The 20,058-nt window shown below is 39.7% G+C and overlaps 1 protein-coding gene across 1 annotated transcript in view; it reads right to left on the reverse strand.

The window, feature by feature from the left end:
• pth1r (parathyroid hormone 1 receptor) overlaps positions 1–9,071 on the reverse strand; it is a 177,998-nt gene extending 168,927 nt beyond the window's left edge. The window contains exon 1 of the mRNA XM_061979280.2: positions 8,627–9,071. Within this exon, the coding sequence (XP_061835264.1) occupies positions 8,627–8,728 (102 nt within the window). The 5' untranslated portion in view covers positions 8,729–9,071. The remainder of the gene's footprint in view (positions 1–8,626) is intronic.
• Positions 9,072–20,058: the final 10,987 nt, after the last annotated feature.

Raw genomic sequence — 20,058 nt, forward strand, 5'->3', positions numbered from 1 at the left:
AACGGAGGATGAATGTCCCATAACAAGAAGATAGAGAAAAAGAAGAAGTTTATCGACTACGGAGTCTGCACGCAATTTTTCAGGATTCATGCAGATCCCAAATACAGATCAGCAGGTACCAGAAGGTAAGAAAAGTTGCTTTTGCATAATATTGCGAGGCAAAACGCCAGATAATATGTCTTACCTTATACACACATCATAATAATACTCCTATGTTGAAGCACAGTACAATCCATCAAGCGGTGCGGCTTCATAGCTTACCAAAGTTGTACTAAAACATGTTGATAGATTTTTGAGCGCCGTGTGTAATGTTCTATATTTTCAATGGAGCATACAAACCCTGTTTCCATATGAGTTGGGAAATTGTGTTAGATGTAAATATAAACGGAATACAATTATTTGCAAATCATATTCAACCCATATTCAGTTGAATATGCTACAAAGACAACATATTTGATGTTCAAACTGATAAACATTTTTTTTTTTTGCAAATAATCATTAACTTTAGAATTTGATGCCAGCAACACGTGACAAAGAAGTTGGGAAAGGTGGCAATAAATACTGATAAAGTTGAGGAATGCTCATCAAACACTTATTTGGAACATCCCACAGGTGAACAGGCAAATTGGAAACAGGTGGGTGCCATGATTGGGTATAAAAGTAGATTCCATGAAATGCTCAGTCATTCACAAACAAGGATGGAGCGAGGGTCACCACTTTGTCAACAAATGTGTGAGCAAATTGTTGAACAGTGTAAGAAAAAACTTTTCTCAACCAGCTACTGCAAGGAATTTATTGATTTCACCATCTACGGTCCGTAATATCATCAAAGGGTTCAGAGAATCTGGAGAAATCACTGCACGTAAGCAGCTAAGCCCGTGACCTTCGATCCCTCAGGCTGTACTGCATTAACAAGCGACATCAGTGTGTAAAGGATACAGGACACTTCAGAAACCCACTGTCAGTAACTACAGTTGGTCACTACATCTGTAAGTGCAAGTTAAAACTCTCCTTTGCAAGGCGAAAACCGTTTATCAACAACACCCAGAAACGCCGTCGGCTTCGCTGGGCCTGAGCTCATCTAAGATGGACTGATGCAAAGTGGAAAAGTGTTCTGTGGTCTGACGAGTCCACATTTCAAATTGTTTTTGGAAACTGTGGACGTCGTGTCCTCCGGACCAAAGAGGAAAAGAACCATCCGGATTGTTATAGGCGCAAAGTTGAAAAGCCAGCATCTGTGATGGTATGGGGGTGTATTGACTCTTACTATTATGTTGGATCCACTATGGACTGGACTCTCACAATATTATGTCAGACCCACTCGACATCCATTGCTTTCGGTCTCCCCTAGAGGGGGGGGGTTACCCACATATGCGGTCCTCTCCAAGGTTTCTCATAGTCATTCACATCGACGTCCCACTGGGGTGAGTTTTTCCTTGCCCGTATGTGGGCTTTGTACTGAGGATGTCGTTGTGGCTTGTGCAGCCCTTTGAGACACTTGTGATTTAGGGCTATATAAATAAAGATTGATTGATTGATTGATTGATATTAGTGCCCAAGGCATGGGTACCTTACACATCTGTGAAGGCGCCATTAATGCTGAAAGGTACATACAGGTTTTGGAGCAACATTAGTTGCCATCCAAGCAACGTTACCATGGACCCCCCTGCTTATTTCAGCAAGACAATGCCAAGCCACGTGTTACATCAACATGGCTTCATAGTAAAAGAGTACTGGTACTAGACTGGCCTGCCTGTAGTCCAGACCTGTCTCCCATTGAAAATGTGTGACGCATTATGAAGCCTAAAATACCACAACGGAGACCCCCAGACTGTTGAACAACTTAAGCTGTACATCAAGCAAGAATGGGAAAGAATTCCACCTGAGAAGCTTAAAAAAATGTGTCTCCTCAGTTCCCAAACATTTACTGAGTGTTGTTAAAAGGAAAGGCCATGTAACACAGTGGTGAACATGCCCTTTCCCAACTACTACGTGTTGCAGCCTAAGTAAATTATTATTTTCAAAAAAAAAATAAAGTTTATGAGTTTGAACATCAAATATCTTGTCTTTATAGTGCATTCAATTTGATAATGGGTTGAAAAGGATTTGCAAATGATTGTATTCCATTTATTTTTACATTTAACACAATTTCCCAACTCATATGGAAATGGGGTTTGTATAAAATGTTGGTGTTGTTTACTTGAGTCATATTGCCATCATAGTGCAGCCTACACGTATCTCTTATGTTTGACTGCCATTTACTCACACTTATCATTACACCATGTACCAAATAAAATTGCTTCGAGGTCAGTAAGCAAAACCAGAATTATTCCATTCATTAGGCGCACCGGGTTATAATGCGTACTGTCGAGTTTTGAGGGGAAAAAAATGGATTTTAAGTGCGCCTTTCTGTGTTTTCTTGGTTAATATTATTTTTAGATTCTGCTACAGCCAGTCAAAACTGAGCTGCAGGCCAAAAATGGCCCCGGAGCCACAATTTGGACGTCCCTAATTAAGAGGCTCAACAGTTTGTTAGTTCCTGTTTTTAAATATGTCAGTAAAGTGTGTGGTGTGGACAAAATGCATCCATTTGGGGTTTATGATTTGTCATTTTAATCAGCACTTGGAGAAAAATAATGGTTAGTTGGGGGTTTTAAATCGATGGAAAGTGGCACGAGTCATTGATGTTCGAATTTAAAAAAGCGTTGTGTTCTCTCTACAGAGACGCAGACTTTCCACTCTTTGCTTTGGCATCCGAGGCGCCCGCGTCCCTTTCTTCTTTTTGCTCGGTCACGGCTCGGAAAAAAGCGAAACGGCAGGGGGAGGACGGGTGGGTGAGCAAACAGACCGAGCTTAAAGTGGGTACTCGTCACTTAACGTAAGCCGTGGACAAAGGTGAGGTTGGAGGTGCACTGCCGTGCCGCTGATAGGCCACACGCTGAGGGGTTGGGTTGCAATGTTCTTATAAATCATGTGCCAAGTAGTGGCTGTTGAATGCACAGCAGGACTCAGCCAAGACACACAGAGACAACTTGCTGTGGAAGCAGCAGGCCTTCTGCCATATGGACATCTTTAGCGGCACTTCAAAATATCTTTGTTTTTACTGCGCTGGATTTAGGAATTGAAACACAAAACTAGGGAACTAGAAAGGTATGGATGCAGAGTATTAACCCACCAGACATGATCTGGATTTACAGCCTATGCATCTACCCCAGGGGTGTCCAGTGTTTTCCACTGAAGGCTTTAACTGAAAAATGAAAGAAAGCACAGGGCCACTTTGATTGATTTTGTACATCAAAGAAGCTAAAACCAATTCAATGCAAACAATGTGGAGAAAAAGATTAATTTTAGCGTATAGGTTACGGGTGACAAAGTCAATTGTTAAAACCAGTGATGTTGATAGGTTTTCAATGGAGTGAGTCCCCACAGTTAGGGATTTGAGTGGGTCCCTAGAAAATTCAATGGGTTTTCTATTTCTTATTTTGGTAACACTTTAGTATGGGGAAGACATATTCACCATTAATTAGTTGCTTATTAACATATTGGCTCTTAAGTAGTCATTATTAAGTACTTATTAATGCCTTATTCTGCATGGCCTTATTATACAACCAGTAAGCCATTAACTAAGAGTCTTCCCTCAAAAACCTCAGAATTATTGCTTATTAGTAACCATAACCCTAACCCTTATATGTTCCCCTAGTGTCAAAATAACTCTAAAATAAGTCTTTGTTACTTTTATTAAGCAACTAATTAATGGTGAATATGTTCCCCATACTAACGTGTTACCCTTATTTTTTTCTTATTCTTAAATTGTAGCATTCCACTCTTTGGATGATGGTATGGTCTGATAAGGTTATAATTCACATACATATTCATTTATGTTCAAAATGTATCTGAAATTAAACAAATACTATCAACATGTTGCATGTCAGAAGCAACATGTATGGCAAACCACCGTAGTATGTTTTTTTTCTTTGTTATAACTCGCTCCCTCAATGTTAAAATAGCATCGACACAAAGAAGCTGAGCATCGAGCAGTGGAAGTTAAGTTAAAGTTAAAGTACCAATGATAGTCACACACACACTAGGTGTGGTGAAATTATCCTCTGCATTTGACCCATCCCCATGTTCACCCCCTGGGAGGTGAGGGGAGCAGTGAGCAGCAGCGGTGGCCACGCTCGGGAATCATTTTGGTGATTTAACCCCCAATTCCAACCCTTGATGCTGAGTGTCAAGGTGGGTTTAATTACTATGACTTTAGTATCTTTAATTGTTTAATCAAATCAAATCAAATCCAATCCATGGTGACTGACGGGTTGTTTTGATAGCGGCTAAACTAGCATGTTGCATAATGTGTTCAGGTGATGACGTCTGTGCTAATTTTAGACATAATTGGGAGGTACCGTATTGATGGATGGAGCTAACTGTTTTAATGACTTTCAGACTTTACTTGAATCAATAACGGACCAGCATCTCCTCAGCCGTGGCTTACTAGTGCAATAACAACGCTGTGTCCCGTGAAAAAACGTTCGACCGGAACTCTCTAATAACTAAAGTTCCTTGGGTGAATAATGTAAACTCACAACACCGGTATGTTTTAGCGCTATAAGATATAAGTAAGAACTTTACACTACTTTATATTAGAAATGGCAACAGCGGAGGATGAATGTCCCATAACAAGAAGATAGAGAAAAAAAATAAGCTTATCGACTACGGAGTCTGCACGCAATTTTTCAGGATTCATGCAGATCCCAAATACAGATCAGCAGGTACCAGAAGGTAAGAAAAGTTTCTTTTGCATAATATTGCGAGGCAAAACGCCAGATAATATGTCTTACTTTATACACACATCATAATAATACTCCTATGTTGAAGCACAGTACAATCCATCAAGCGGTGCGGCTTCATAGCTTACCAAAGTCGTAATAAAATATCTGTATAGATTTTTGAGCACCGTGTGTAATGTTCTATATTTTCAATGGAACATATAAAATGTTGGTATTGTTTACTTGAGTCCAACGTTCCCTCTAAGGTGCGCGCCTGCAAATCTATGCCACGCACAAAATCAAATAAAAAAATAAGCGCATAACAATTTTCGACACACGGACACGACAGAGAAAACAGTTTTCGTCATCATTGTTCAAATATTGTAACGTCTGTCGAGACGCTTTTCGGACATGAATTCCATCGATCACTTTACTGAGCAAAACTCTTTATTGTCGGTCATAAACACATCACCAAAACATTAGTTAAAAAAAGTATATCTAGCAAAACTGGTCATTTTCTGCAGTACAAACCAGACCAAAAGCAACTTTGTTATATCAACAGCAGCCGCTCGCTCTTTCGCACTTGCGCCAACACATGCACATATGGCACTTGTGCATATGGCTGTCTGCTCCTTGCACTTGAACAACATTGGTTCTGTAACTGCAATACATTTGTACAAGAATAACAATGCGTCCAAAGAGAGCTACTGTTTCCTTTCCACTTTCTCATGCTCTCCAAATCATTATTCTATAGTTCAATATTGGTGTGATTTTCACAGTCTTTACTGCCACCATGTCACTACTTCACCAGTGCGTTATGATGCAGTTAGTGAAAAGTACATCCACGTTGTTAAGCATAAACCAGGGGTGTCAAACTCATTTTAGATCGGGGGCCACATGGAGAAAAATCAACTCCCAAGTGGGCCAGACTGGTAAAATCACGAAACGATAACTTAAAAATAAAGACAACTAGGGCTGCAACAACTAATCGATTAAGACAACTAGGGCTGCAACAACTAATCAATTAAAATCGATTATAAAAATAGTTTGCTTGTTAGACGATAACAAAAAGCCTGCTCAGTGGCCTTGTGGTTAGAGTGTCGGCCTTGAGACTGGACGGTCGTGAGTTCAAACCTCGGCCGAGTCATACCAAAGACTATACAAATGGGACCCATTGCCTCCCTGCTTGGCACTCAGCATCAAGGGGTTGAAATTGGGGGTTAATATCACCAAAATGATTCCCGAGCGAGGCCGCCGCTGCTGCTCACTGCTCCCAGGGGGTGAACATGGGGATGGGTCAAATGCAGAGGATAATTTCACCACACCTAGTCTGTGTGTGTGTGACTATCGTCGGGACTTTAACTTTAAGCGGACTTTTGCTCGCATTTATTTACCAATTAGAATGCAGAAGAATTGAGAATGCCGGGCACAATTCCAAAAAAGTGCAGTTCCCCTTTAAATCCTCCCGAGAAACATGGTGTCCTCTACAGTGGACATTTGTTTGTGGTTGGAGTTGCAAATTTCTGACACCACACCACTAATTTCTGATGCCGGTTCTCAGGAGGACACAGGTGCATGACAGGGTCAGAATATGAGGGACAGCACTACAATTACAGATACAGGGTATGTAATGCATGCACCTATACACTAAAAAATGTTGGGTTAAAAAATACACCAATTTTAACCCAACTGCTGGTTCAGAAAAGGACGAACCCCTTAATTGAGGTGTTTTAACTCAACATTTTGCGTTGAATTATTTAACCCAAAAGTTGAGTTATGCTAACTCAATGTTGGTTGATTCATAATCCAACTATTGGGTTGAATTATTTAACCCAAAAGTTGAGTTATGCTACCTCAATGTTGGTTGATTCATAATCCAACTATTGGGTTGAATTGTTTAACCCAAAAGTTGAGTTATGCTAACTCAATGTTGGTTGATTCATAATAAAAATATTGGGATGGATTTATTTAACACAAAAGCTGAGTTATGCTCACTACAATGTTGGGTTATTCCAAACCCAACTATTGGGTTGGGCAATTTAGCGCTCCTTGACCCGATAATTAGTTAAAAATTATACATCTTACTGCTGGTTTGTCCTACTCTGTCCCAACTACTTATCAAAATTATTTTTATTCCATTAAGATATACTCAAAAGCAAGATATGAGTGACATTTGTTTTTGTTTTTTTTACAAGAGTTGCCGTGTGTGGTCATAGTTGTCACGGCGGGGTCGCATTTTACAGCGTGGATCGTTCTCCCAGGATGCAGACGGGACTCCGGAAGCAAGGTGCAGGTAAGGAAATGATTTATTGTCCAATAATCGTGCGAGATACAAACAAAAGAGCACCAGCGTGCCGTTGGCACGGGAAGCTAACGGAATAGTGAACAATAAAAACTTAGCATGTAAACAGGCGAACAAAGCTTAGCTCAGGAATCAAATTAGTAGCCATCGTAACTGTTGCGTGGAAACAAATAAGAAAGCCAGACTGAGTGTGGCGAAAAGCAGGGAATAAGTAGCTCTCTGATTAGCGCCCAGGAGCAGGTGAGCATCCCGAACACTAATCAGAGGCAGGTGAAAACAATCTGCCGTCATGGCAACTAAAACACAAACCCAGGGGTGCTCAGAACAGGAACTGAGGGAGTCAAAAACTAAACAAACATGATCCAGGCAGCGGATCATAACAATAGTAGTTCTATGCAGCATGCTCAAATATTTTCATATACATAAGATGTGTGATTGTAAATACTGTTAATGAGATTAATCCTTAATAAAAATCCTGTTAACACTTTAGTATGGGGAATACATTCACCATTAATTAGTTGCTTATTAACATGCAAATTAGTAACATATTGGCTCTTAATTTGTCATTATTAAGTACTTATTAATGCCTTATTCTGCATGGCCTTATTATACAACCAGTAAGCCATTAACTAAGAGTCTTCCCTCAATAACCTCAGAATTATTGCTTATTAGTATTTCTAACCCTAACCCTTATATCAGGGGTAGGGAACCTATGGCTCTAGAGCTAGATGTGGCTCTTTTGATGACTGCATCTGGCTCTCAGATAAATCTTAGCTGAAATTTGCTTAACATGATAAGTAATGAATAATTACTCTGGTAATCACAGTGTTAAAAATAACCACGTATCAACCAGACTACAAAGCCATCAGCAAAACCATGCAGCACCAGAAGTCGCATTAATGGTAAGAAGTCTTTTATTTATTATTGGTTATCTTCAGAATAACAATGTTATTAAAAAGAATTAGAGACTTCTAAACATGTTGGTCTTTCTTAAAAATGCACGCATTTAGTTGTATTCAGTGTTAAAAAATATTATGTGGCTCTCACGGAAATACATTTTAAAATATTTGGCTTTCATGGCTCTCTCAGCCAAAAAGGTTCCCGACCCCTGCCTTATATGTTCCCCTAGTGTCCAAATAACTCTAAATTAAGTCTTTGTTACTTTAATAAGCAACTAATCAATGGTGAATATGTTACCCAAACTAAAGTGTTACCAAATTCCCTCCAAGAAAAAAGTACATTTTTAATTAAAAAAAAAAAAAGCCTATACCCAAAAATGCGTTACTCTTCATAGTTTCATAGTTTTGAAAACCCAGAATTGAGATACAATAATGCCCTTATAACCCTAAAAATGGATTGCTCTTCATAAAAATAACTCCAAAATTTAACCCAACACTCGCAACTCATAAATTGGGTTATAAAAAATAACCCGGCATTTTTTTGTGTGTGTGCAATGAGTGACTATTTTGGATTCTTGCTGGAAAGGAGGGGGGGGGGGGGGGGATCATAATTTTCTTACGGTTTGCTTGTCGGAAGATAACAAAAAGAAAAGTCTTACCAGGCAGAACGTGCAGAGCAGTGAGATGAGAAGCAAATCCAGATTGTGGCGCATGAGCACAGTGGATCCCATCACTGATGACCTGCTGCAGTCACACTTCATCCTCTGGAGTCCTCGCAGGGGCTCCAAAAGATGCTGATGATGCTCAGATTTAAATTATTCAATCTAATCGTAGCTCTCTTCAAAGCAGAGCGAACTATACATATATAAATATATATACAGTATATTTTTGTTCTCACTCCATCTGGCCTCTTGATGCTTATGCTGGTGGAATCATGCCTCTGTAATCCAGCAGCCGGGCTTTAATTTCCTATAATCTATGTGTTCACTTTGCATCCGACTTTCTTTTTTTTTTTTTAACCCTTCCCTTGCTTCTGGTGAAATCACAGCCACATGTCAGCACTATTTATGGCGCTCTGGCTCTGCGGTGGTAAGTTCAAATGAGTCTTTGTAGGGAAGAAACCGACGCTTTATATATAGGTCTCTTAAAAAAAAAAAAAAAAAAAAAAGCGCCCCTCTGACTTAAACACTTCAGTATGGAGGCATTTAGTCTAGGCGCCAATTTCCCCTCTAAAAGTAAAATTAAGTAGAATGAAATAAAGTGGGGGGGTCACTCATGTCACCATCCATTGTGATGGTGCACCCACGTGGTCCCACGATAGAGTATATATTTTTTTCTAAACAAAAAAAAAAGAAGCAACTTTTACACATCAATTTGCCTGGAGGCGCGGCGTCGCAACAGTCAAATTGGAAGTGGGGGGCGCGCCACTCGCGTCATTTACACTCATCACGTCCTTCCACGCGTGGCACTAACTCACTAACTTACTTCCACCCCCACAGAAAGCCGGTATTCTCCCTTGGAAAGTCAAAACCCGCGCGAAAAGATTCAAAAAAAAAAAAAAAGAAAAAGAAAAAAAAAAGACGCACGCGTAAAAGGACTTAGTGGTTGTAACGCGCACTGAGAAAAAAGTTTCTCGCGTGGTGGAAGAGGCTGTGGATGTGTCAGGCTGGAGCTCGGCAGTGACTGTGTGTGTGGACATGGAAAAGAGGAGGAGGAGGAGAGAGGGAAGGGGGAGGGAGAGAGGGCAGGTAGCAGCCGCTCATTGGCTTCCTCCCTCTTACGTGGGAATAAACCACCGCTCTGACATGACATATTTCCTCAGCCCTGCAAACAAACTGTACATTCAACGAATCGCCAAACCGCTTTTTCCCTCCCCATCAGTCTCTCAAAAAGGTTACATGTTGTATAGGAACTGCATGCATAACGCCAGTGAGCATTGCAGAGAAATGAAAGAAAGCGTGCAAGAGTGAAACCATGACTATAATACTTAATGTTGTCCCGATATCAACATTTTGATACCAAATGTATTTTGATACTTTTTGGTACTTTTCGGTACTTTTCTAAATAAAAGAGACCACATAAAATGACATTATTGGTTTTATTTTAGCAAAAAATCTTAGGGTACATCATCATACTTGCCAACCTTGAGACCTCCGATTTCGGGAGGTGGGGGGCGGGGGGCGTGGTTAAGATATATATATATATATATATATATATATATATATATATATATATATATATATATATATATATATACACAGGCCTAACCAATCTGGCGCCCTAGGCAAGATTTTAGGTGGCGCCCCCCCACATCGGCAGTGAAGTGTATATACTCACAAGAAACCGAATAGCTTTGTCTTTGACCTTTTTTTTTTTTACTTACAACTATACCTAATATATAAAGGGGTGGAAAAGTGACTATTACCTGCAGGGCAAACATTAGCTAACCAGAAGGCAATAACAGTGTAAACAAAAAACACCTGCTTAAAAGATCTAATACAAATGTCCCTGAGGAATGTAAGGTGGGAGTACTGTAATTACCTAACGTTACATTATTATTTTCCATAACAATTTAGCCCCCTCCACAATATTAACCCGACATTTAAAACAGAACTAGCTATTTATTGATTAGCAATTGCCGAATCATGTAACATTAGCTTAATGCTAAAAAGCCAGGTTACTATCACATTCTGTAACAGACAAATAATTTCATGTAGGCATACCTGCTACCTCTGTCTTTTCTCGTTTCTCCTCCTCTTTTCTCTTTTTTCTTCCCTGGGCACCTGACAGTTTTGGCCGTTTTGACATCTTGTGTTGATTGTTTGATGTGGTGACGTCCAAACAGAGTCATGATACGGGAAGGGAGGGGGCGCACCGTGCGGGGGGAGGGAGGGGGGGGGCTGCGTAATGTTGTTACAAATAATATTTCTATTAAATAGGCTTTACTTTGCATTTTAATTAACGTGGGATTATTTTTTGTATTTAGAAATAATAGTATCAACTTTTTTTTTTTTTTTTCTCCAACATTTGTGGAACTGGCGTGGCGCCCCCTGATGGACGGCACCCTTAGCATTTGCCTATACGGCCTATGCCACGGGCCGGCCCTGTATATACATATATATATATATATATATATATATATATATATATACAGTATATATATATATATATAAGAAATACTTGACTTTCAATGAATTCTAGCTATATATATATATATATATATATATATATATATATATATATATATATATATATATATATATATATATATATATATATATATATATATATATAAAATAAATACTTGAATTTCAGTGTTCATTTATTTACACATATAGGGTTGAATTGTCCATCCTTGTTCTATTCTCTGTCACTATTTCAGAACACACACAAATATACATTATAAAATCAATAAGAAAACGGGAGCTCTAATTTGGGAGTCTGAATTAGGATCAGAAGTTCCTATATAAACATTGCGTACTCACGTCGCCATTTTGTATTGATTACTGCAGCTGTGCACTGGATTCATTCACAAATACAAACTACAACTCACAAACACTTTAGAGTTAGGCTCCACCATCAGAATGTGTACTTAAACTTATAAAGATCACATGGATATTATTCAGTGAGTTGATTCACCAAAACTAACCTGTTATACAGGAGGAAAAAGCACACAGGACGTTTCAATTGTTCACAGACTGGTCGCGCTCATCAGAATGACAAGACAAGACACTTCTGGTCTGCAGGTGATAGCATTCAATTGGGAAGAAACGCCCTACTGCCCCCTACTGACCAATGTGAATACTGATAAATGTGTAATGACAGCTCCAAAAACGAATTCAAACCACAAAATAAAATAAATAAATCGACACAAAAATGTGACACATTATGGGTGGGTCACATATGCATGTACAGTAGATGGCAGTATTGTCCTGTTTAAAAGTGTCACAACATTGCTGTTTACGGCAGACGAACTGCTTTCGAAAACTTGACTGTTGTTGTGTGTTGTTACCGCGGTGGGAGGACGTTAATGAAACTGCCTAACAATAAACCCACATAAGAAACCAAGAACTCGCCCTCGATCATTCTACAGTTATAACGTGAATGGGCAGGCATGCTTTATATTGTGGGAAAGCAGACGTGAAAACAGGCTGTCAACACGTCACTCAGGTCCGCATGGAGCTGGAGGCCACGCCCCCTCCAGCTCCGCCTGAATTTCGGGAGAAAATTTGTCCCGGGAGGTTTTCGGGAGAGGCGCTGAATTTCGGGAGTCTCCCGGAAAATCCGGGAGGGTTGGCAAGTATGCATCATACTTGCCAACCTTGAGACCTCCGATTTCGGGAGGTGGGGGGTGGGGGGGGCGTGGTTGGGGGCGTGGCTAAGAGGGGAGGAGTATATTTACAGCTAGAATTCACCAAGTATTTCATATATATATATATATATATATATATATATATATATATATATATATATATGTATGTATGCATGTATGTATATATATATATATATATATATATATATATATATATAAGAAATACTTGACTTTTAGTGAATTCTAGCTATAAATATATATTTCTTTTATTGTATATATATATATATATTTTTTTTTTATTTTTATTTTTTTTTTTATTTTAAAGGCCTACTGAAATGCGATTTTCTTATTTAAACGGGGATAGCAAGTCCATTCTATGTGTCATACTTGATCATTTCGCGATATTGCCATATTTTTGCTGAAAGGATTTAGTAGAGAACATCGACGATAAAGTTCGCAACTTTTGGTCGCTGATAAAAAAGCCTTGCCTGTACCAGAAGTAGCAGACGAGTAGCGTGACGTCACAGGTTGTGGAGCTCCTCACATCTGCACATTGTTTACAATCATGGCCACCAGCAGCGAGAGCGATTCGGACCAAGAAAGCGACTATTTCCCCTTTAATTTGAGCGAGGATGAAAGATTTGTGTATGAGGAAAGTGAGAGTGAAGGACTAGAGAGCAGTCGGAGCGATTCAGATAGGGAAGATGCTGTGAGAGGCGGGTGGGACCTGATATTCAGCTGGGAATGACTAAAACAGTAAATAAACACAAGACATATATATACTCTATTAGCCACAACACAACCAGGCTTGTATTTAATATGCCACAAATTAATCCCGCATAACAAACACCTCCCCCCTCCCGTCCATATAACCCGCCAATACAACTCAAACACCTGCACAACACACTCAATCCCACAGCCCAAAGTACCGTTCACCTCCCCAAAGTTCATACAGCACATATATTTCCCCAAAGTTACATACGTGACATGCACATAGCGGCACGCACGTACGGGCAAGCGATCAAATGTTTGGAAGCCGCAGCTGCATGCGTACTCACGGTACCGCGTCTGCGCATCCAACTCAAAGTCCTCCTGGTAAGAGTCTCTGTTGTCCCAGTTCTCCACAGGCCAATGGTAAAGCTTGACTGTCATCTTTCGGGAATGTAAACAATGAAACACCGGCTGTGTTATCCGGCAAAACAGTCAGGGGGTGCATTCTACGGCGGGGGTGCGTTATCCGGCACAACACCTGCCGCAGTGCACCGCTTCCCACCTACAGCTTTCTTCTTTGCTGTCTCCATTGTTCATTGAACAAATTGCAAAAGATTCACCAACACAGATGTCCAGAATACTGTGGAATTTTGCGATGAAAACAGACGACTTAATAGCTGGCCACCATGCTGTCCCAAAATGTCCCCTACAATCCGTGACGTCACGCGCTGACGTCATCATACCGAGACGTTTTCAGCAGGATATTCTGCGCGAAATTTAAAATTGCACTTTAGTAAGCTAACCCGGCCGTATTGGCATGTGTTGCAATGTTAAGATTTCATCATTGATATATAAACTATCAGACTGCGTGGTCGGTAGTAGTGGGTTTCAGTAGGCCTTTAAACACTAACAGACTACAAAAAAGGAAGCATACAAAAAAGGAAGCAAACAAAAGGCGTGCACAATGGCGGAGAACAAACTTGGCTAATGAAACAAAACTTGCACAAAGGCAGAAACTATGAACAATAAACAAAACTTACTTGGCATGGAACTATGATAGCATGAAGACAAACCGAGGTAGCAGGGGTGTCAGAAGTAGTATGGTATGAACGGATAGATAGGATAGATAATGTCACCACCACGAACAACAGAAACAGACCGGCTTAAATAGCAGTGACATGATCAGTGGAAACAGGTGTGTGACTCAAAACGTGAAACAGGTGAGTGACATGACAGGTGAAAAGTAATGGGTTGCTATGGTGACAAAACAAACAAAAGTGCACAAAGAGTCCAAAAACAAAACCGAACATGACTAAAACAAAACATGGTCACACAGACATGACAGACCTGGGGCTAATAGAAGTGTGGAAATTTATGTTCTGTGTACCACACACACACACACACACACACACACACACACACACACACACACACACACACACACACACACACACACACACACGCACACGCACACGCACACGCACACACAGCAGGCTTAGACAGGAGGAGGACAGAGTGTAGGTACACAGAACATCAGAGGGTCAAATGTGCGAGAAAATGAGAGCAAACAGTGTTGACAAACAATGTTGCAACCTTGTGTGGGAACCGCAAGTGCAGAAACACAAAAGAAGAATCCCTGTGGGATGCAGAAACTGGCCGAGAAATTTTCCGTGCAACGTTCGTATTGTTGTTACTCAGCCAGCGTTTGTGGGTCTGATGGACCCGTTGCATTTTGTGGCTTTTAATGCCTCACAATCAAACACTTTTATGTTAAAATACTGAACAGATATTTATTGGGGCCCTGCGATGAGGTGGCGACTTGTCCAGGGTGTACCCCGCCTTCTGCCCGATTGTAGCTGAGATAGGCTCCAGCGCCCCCCGCAACCCCAAAGGGAATAAGCGGTAGAAAATGGATGGATGGATGTTTATTGGGATAAGGTAAACATCTGTCTGTTGGCCCCGTTGCATTTTGTGGCTTTTAATGTCTCACAATCAAGCACTTTTATGTTAAAATACTGAACAGATGTTTATTGGGATAAGGTAAACATCTGTTCAGTATTTTAACATAAAAGTGTTTGATTGTGTGGCATTAAAAGCCACAAAATGCAACGGGTCCATCAGACTCACAAACGCTGGCTGAGTAACAACAATATGAACATTACACAAGGGTTAAATATATGTTTCTTACTACAAGTTTGTCCTTAAATAAAATAATAAACATACAAGACAACTTGTCTTTTATTAGTAAGTAAGCAAAGGCTCCTAATTTCCATTTTTTTTTCTACCGCTTATTCCCTTTGGGGTCGCGGGGGGCGCTGGAGCCTATCTCAGCTACAATCGGGTGGAAGGCGGGGTACACCCTGGACAAGTCGCCACCTCATCGCAGGGCCAACACAGATAGACAGACAACATTCACACTCACATTCACACACTAGGGCCAATTTAGTGTTGCCAATCAACTTATCCCCAGGTGCATGGCTCCTAATTTAAATTTAAATTATAATTCAACAATTTGGTGAATTTGCAAACAGCTAAAATTATGCAAAAAGCAAACTATAACCTGCTACCCAAGAATGTACAACAATTCTTCTCAACAAAAGAGGAGAAATATAACCTTAGAGGAAAATGTAATTTAAAACATTTGTATGCTCGTACAACACTTAAAACCTTTAGCACATCAGTATGTGGAATTAAATTATGGAACGGCGTGGCGCGGTTGGGAGAGTGGCTGTGCCAGCAACCTGAGGGTTCCTGGTTCGATTCCCACATTCTACCAACCTCGTCACGTCCGTTGTGTCTTTGAGCAAGACACTTCACCCTTGCTCCTGATGGCTCATGGTTAGCGCCTTGGATGGCAGCTCCTGCCATCAGTGTGTGAATGTGGTAATAGTGTCAAAGCGCTTTGAGTACCTTGAAGGTAGAAAAACACTATACAAGTACAACCCATTTACCATTTACCATTTAATGGATTAATCAAAGAAATCAAACAAAGCACCAATATGATTCAGTTTAAGATACTGTTCAAACTACAAGTATTCACAAAGTACACAGAACAATAATTATGATGAACATCTTAAACCATTTTTTGTTCTTTTTTTTTTTTTTTTATTGAGACAAAGATTATTTATGTATTTAATATTTTTTTGCTGCGATGAGGCGGCGACTTGCCCAGGGTGTACCCCGCCTTCCGCTCGAATGCAGCTGAGATCCTCCCGCGACCCTGAAAGGGACAAGCGGTAGAAAATGGATGGATGGATATTTGTTTGCTTACTATGGTATATTATTTATTTATGATGTATTTGTTCACTGTTATGTTACAGAGAACAAGGAAATTGGATAAAATTGCTTTGGTATGAAAAGGGGTAGGATTACGTAAGCTCTGCTTCTTCCTACTCCTTTTCGGACGTGCTGTAATTAAACAACTGGAATTGTGTGATGCATTACGTTGTATTGTATGCATGCTCGAAATAAACTGAAACTGAACCGGACTGAACTAATTTAGTCTGATGACATACGCAGTAACATATTGTGTCATTTTCCATTCTATTATTTTGTCAAAATTATTAAGGACAATTGGTAGAAAATGAATTATTCATCTACTTGTTCATTTACTGTTAATATCTGCTTACTTTCTCTTTTAACATGTTCTATCTACACTTCTGTTAAAATGTAATAATCACTTATTCTTCTGTTTGGTACTTTACATTAGTTTTGGATGATACCACAAATTTAGGTGTCGATCTGATACCAAGTGGTTACAGGATCATACATTGGTCATATTCAAAGTCCTCATGTGTCCAGGGACTTATTTCCTGAGTTTATAAACATAATATATATTTTTTTAAAATGAAAGAATATGTTGTGATGGCAAAAAATATCGACGTAATCATAGTAACGACTAGATATGTGCCTGTACTTGGTATCATTACAGTGGATGTTAGGTGTAGCTCCACCAATGGCATTTGTTTACATTTGACACCGGTGAGCTACGGTGTGTAGTGAAGCATGTTTAGCTATTCCTCGTCCTGCAGGGATGATACTTGTAAGAAACCTACTTTATTTGTCGCCATGGAGACCAAGATTGGTAAATTAAGAAGTAGCTGAAACACTGCCGACTGGGGCTGGACTTTAGCCGCTAGCTAGCTAGCCATGTCTCAGTGTTATAACTTCACCTTTATCGTTACTTGTCAGAGGCAGTATAGTACCGAATATGATTCATTAGTATCGCGGTACTATACTAATACTAGTATACCGTACAACCCTACTAATAATACTCTTCTTTTTTTTTTTTATTGTCAACATTTTTTTGGAACAATGTCAAACAAGTGCAACTAAAATAAACCATAAATGAGTTACACACATTTAACGTATTTTACGGACTGTAAGGCGCACTTATAATCCTTTTTTTTCACCGTTCAATTACAATTCTTAGGGTAACGATTAAAGCTTCAAGAGGTAGTAACTTGAAATAGTTTTCACTTCACAGGTGTGCTTGAAGCTCATCAAGAGAATGCCAAGAGTGTGCAAAGCAGTAATCAGGGCAAAGGGTGGCTATTTTGAAGAAATTAGAACAGGGGTGTCAAAGTCATTTTAGCTCAGTGGCCGCATGGAGGAAAATCTATTCCCAAGTGGGCCGGAATGGTAAAATCGTGGCATGATAACTTACAAATAAAGACAACTCCAGGTTGTTTTACTTTGACCAAAAATAGAACAGGCACATTCTGAAAATGTACAAATCACAAATAATCCTCTGGACAAAACACTTGAAGTTTGTTGAACATTCTGAGGATATTGGTGCAGCTTCAAAAACACAATGAGCTTAGACTTGGTCTCAGTGTATCTACAAAGCCAGGATTCAACTTTAAGTCAAAGTCTTTCTGGGATTGAACAACAACATGTAAACTTTTTTAGGTATCAAAAACCTCCTTTATCATGTCCACGTATCATCTAGCTAACTCAACAAACCGTAAGAAACAGAGGTAAAAACTATTCAAAAGTGTTAAGTTCACTCTTCTCGTGTTTGACAGAGACAGTTTAGGGCAATGAGGGTGACGATGTGTTCGAAGCAGAAGACATAAAACGGCAGGTTTTAAATTTCATGTGGGTCGAGGAGGAGGAGCCACAGTCACCCTTTACCGTGTACCTCTTGCTTGGCACCGGTATAAACCGTTTGCTTGCCTAACAGAATTGATATTGTGACATCCAGTGGACACATTTGGAACAGCAGTTTCTTTCGTTAAAAAAAAAAAAAAGCAGCTCATTTTAATACTTGGCAAAGTCATCACGCGGACCAGACAAAACCTGTTCGCGGGCCGTACGTTTGACATCCCTGAACGAGAATATAAAACAAGTTTTCAGTTATTTCACCTTTTTTTGTTAAGTACATAATTCCACATGTGTTAATGTTTTGATGCCTTCAGTGACAATCTACAATGTAAATAGTCATGAAAATAAAGAAAACGCATTGAATGAGAAGGTGTGTCCAAACCTTTGGCCTGTACTGTAAGTGTTTTATAATGTCCACAAAGTTAGATGAGCGGGGTGTGTGTTATGTGCGTAAAGTCTGTCTAACATCATACCAAATATATTTGCAGCGGAATAAATTTAGGCAAAAACACATCAATCTTGGAGGGGGCGTGGTTGGGGGCGTGGTTAAGAGGGGAGGAGTATATTTACAGCTAGAATTCACCAAGTCAAGTATTTCATATATATATATAAGAAATACTTGACTTTCAGTGAATTCTAGCTATATATATATATATATATATATATATATATATATATATATATATATATATATATATATATATATATATATATATATAAATAAGAGAAATACTTGAATTTCAGTGTTCATTTATTTACACATATACACACACATAACACTCATCTACTCATTGTTGAGTTAAGGGTTGAATTGTCCATCCTTGTTCTATTCTCTGTCACTATTTTTCTAACCATGCTGAACACCCTCTCTGATGATGCATTCTGCTTCGTCTCCTTGTTGTGTGCGCAGTTGTGCACTGCACTCTCTAAAAGCCGTAGATGTTATTGTCACATATGCATGTACAGTAGATGGCAGTATTGTCCTGTTTAAGAGTGTCACAACATTGCTGTTTACGGCAGACGAACTGCTTTACGGTAGACGAAAACGTGACTGCTGTTGTTGTGTGTTGTTGCCGCGCTGGGAGGACGTTAATGAAACTGCCTAACAATAAACCCACATAAGAAACTAAGAACTCGTCCTCGATCATTCTACAGTTATAACGTGATTGGGCAGGCATGCTGTTTATATTGTGGGAAAGCGTACTTGAAAACAGGCTGTCGACACGTCATTCAGGTCCGCCTGAATTTCGGGAGATTTTCGGGAGAAAATTTGTCCCGGGAGGTTTTCGGGAGAGGCGCTGAATTTCGGGAGTCTCCCGGAAAATCCGGGAGGGTTGGCAAGTATGGAGAAAACAGAAATACACTTAAGGTGTGAAACGGGCCTGAGTCACAGGTAAAGAGAAGCGTGAGTAGAGCTAAAGAAGAGGAGATGTACACGACAAGAAGAGTGAATCATTGGGAAATGAACTGGAGCCGAGTGAAGGGACTGGAGAGCTTAAGTAGTCAGGAGGAGATGAGCATCAGTTGTGCCCGTGGGTGGCAACACCCTGTCATCCAAAAACCAAGCACTGCAACGGAGCCATATCATGACAAACCCTTGATTATTTTTTCCTAACAAATGCACATCATCAACATTGCACTTTTAACAAGGGTGCATTGATAAAAACAAAAACTAAGTTTGTTTGCTGCTACACAGATCACAGCTGCCACACAACAGACCGGTTATGTGATGCGTCACGTCTCATATGCGCTCAATTGCAGAAGCCTGGCGGAAATTATATATTTGCGTATTTAAAGTTTGCGGGCACTACATATCCAGATTTTATCCATTTTTATAAATTCTAATTATTAAACGATTAAATGAAGCAAAATAATGCAAATCAAAGATTGTTTCTAATCAGATTAATTGATTAATCGTTGCAGCCATGATGTCTAATATGAGCGAAATGCGTCCGTGAACTG

Source organism: Nerophis lumbriciformis, linkage group LG19, assembly GCF_033978685.3.
Source record: "Nerophis lumbriciformis linkage group LG19, RoL_Nlum_v2.1, whole genome shotgun sequence".
Taxonomy (NCBI): domain Eukaryota; kingdom Metazoa; phylum Chordata; class Actinopteri; order Syngnathiformes; family Syngnathidae; genus Nerophis; species Nerophis lumbriciformis.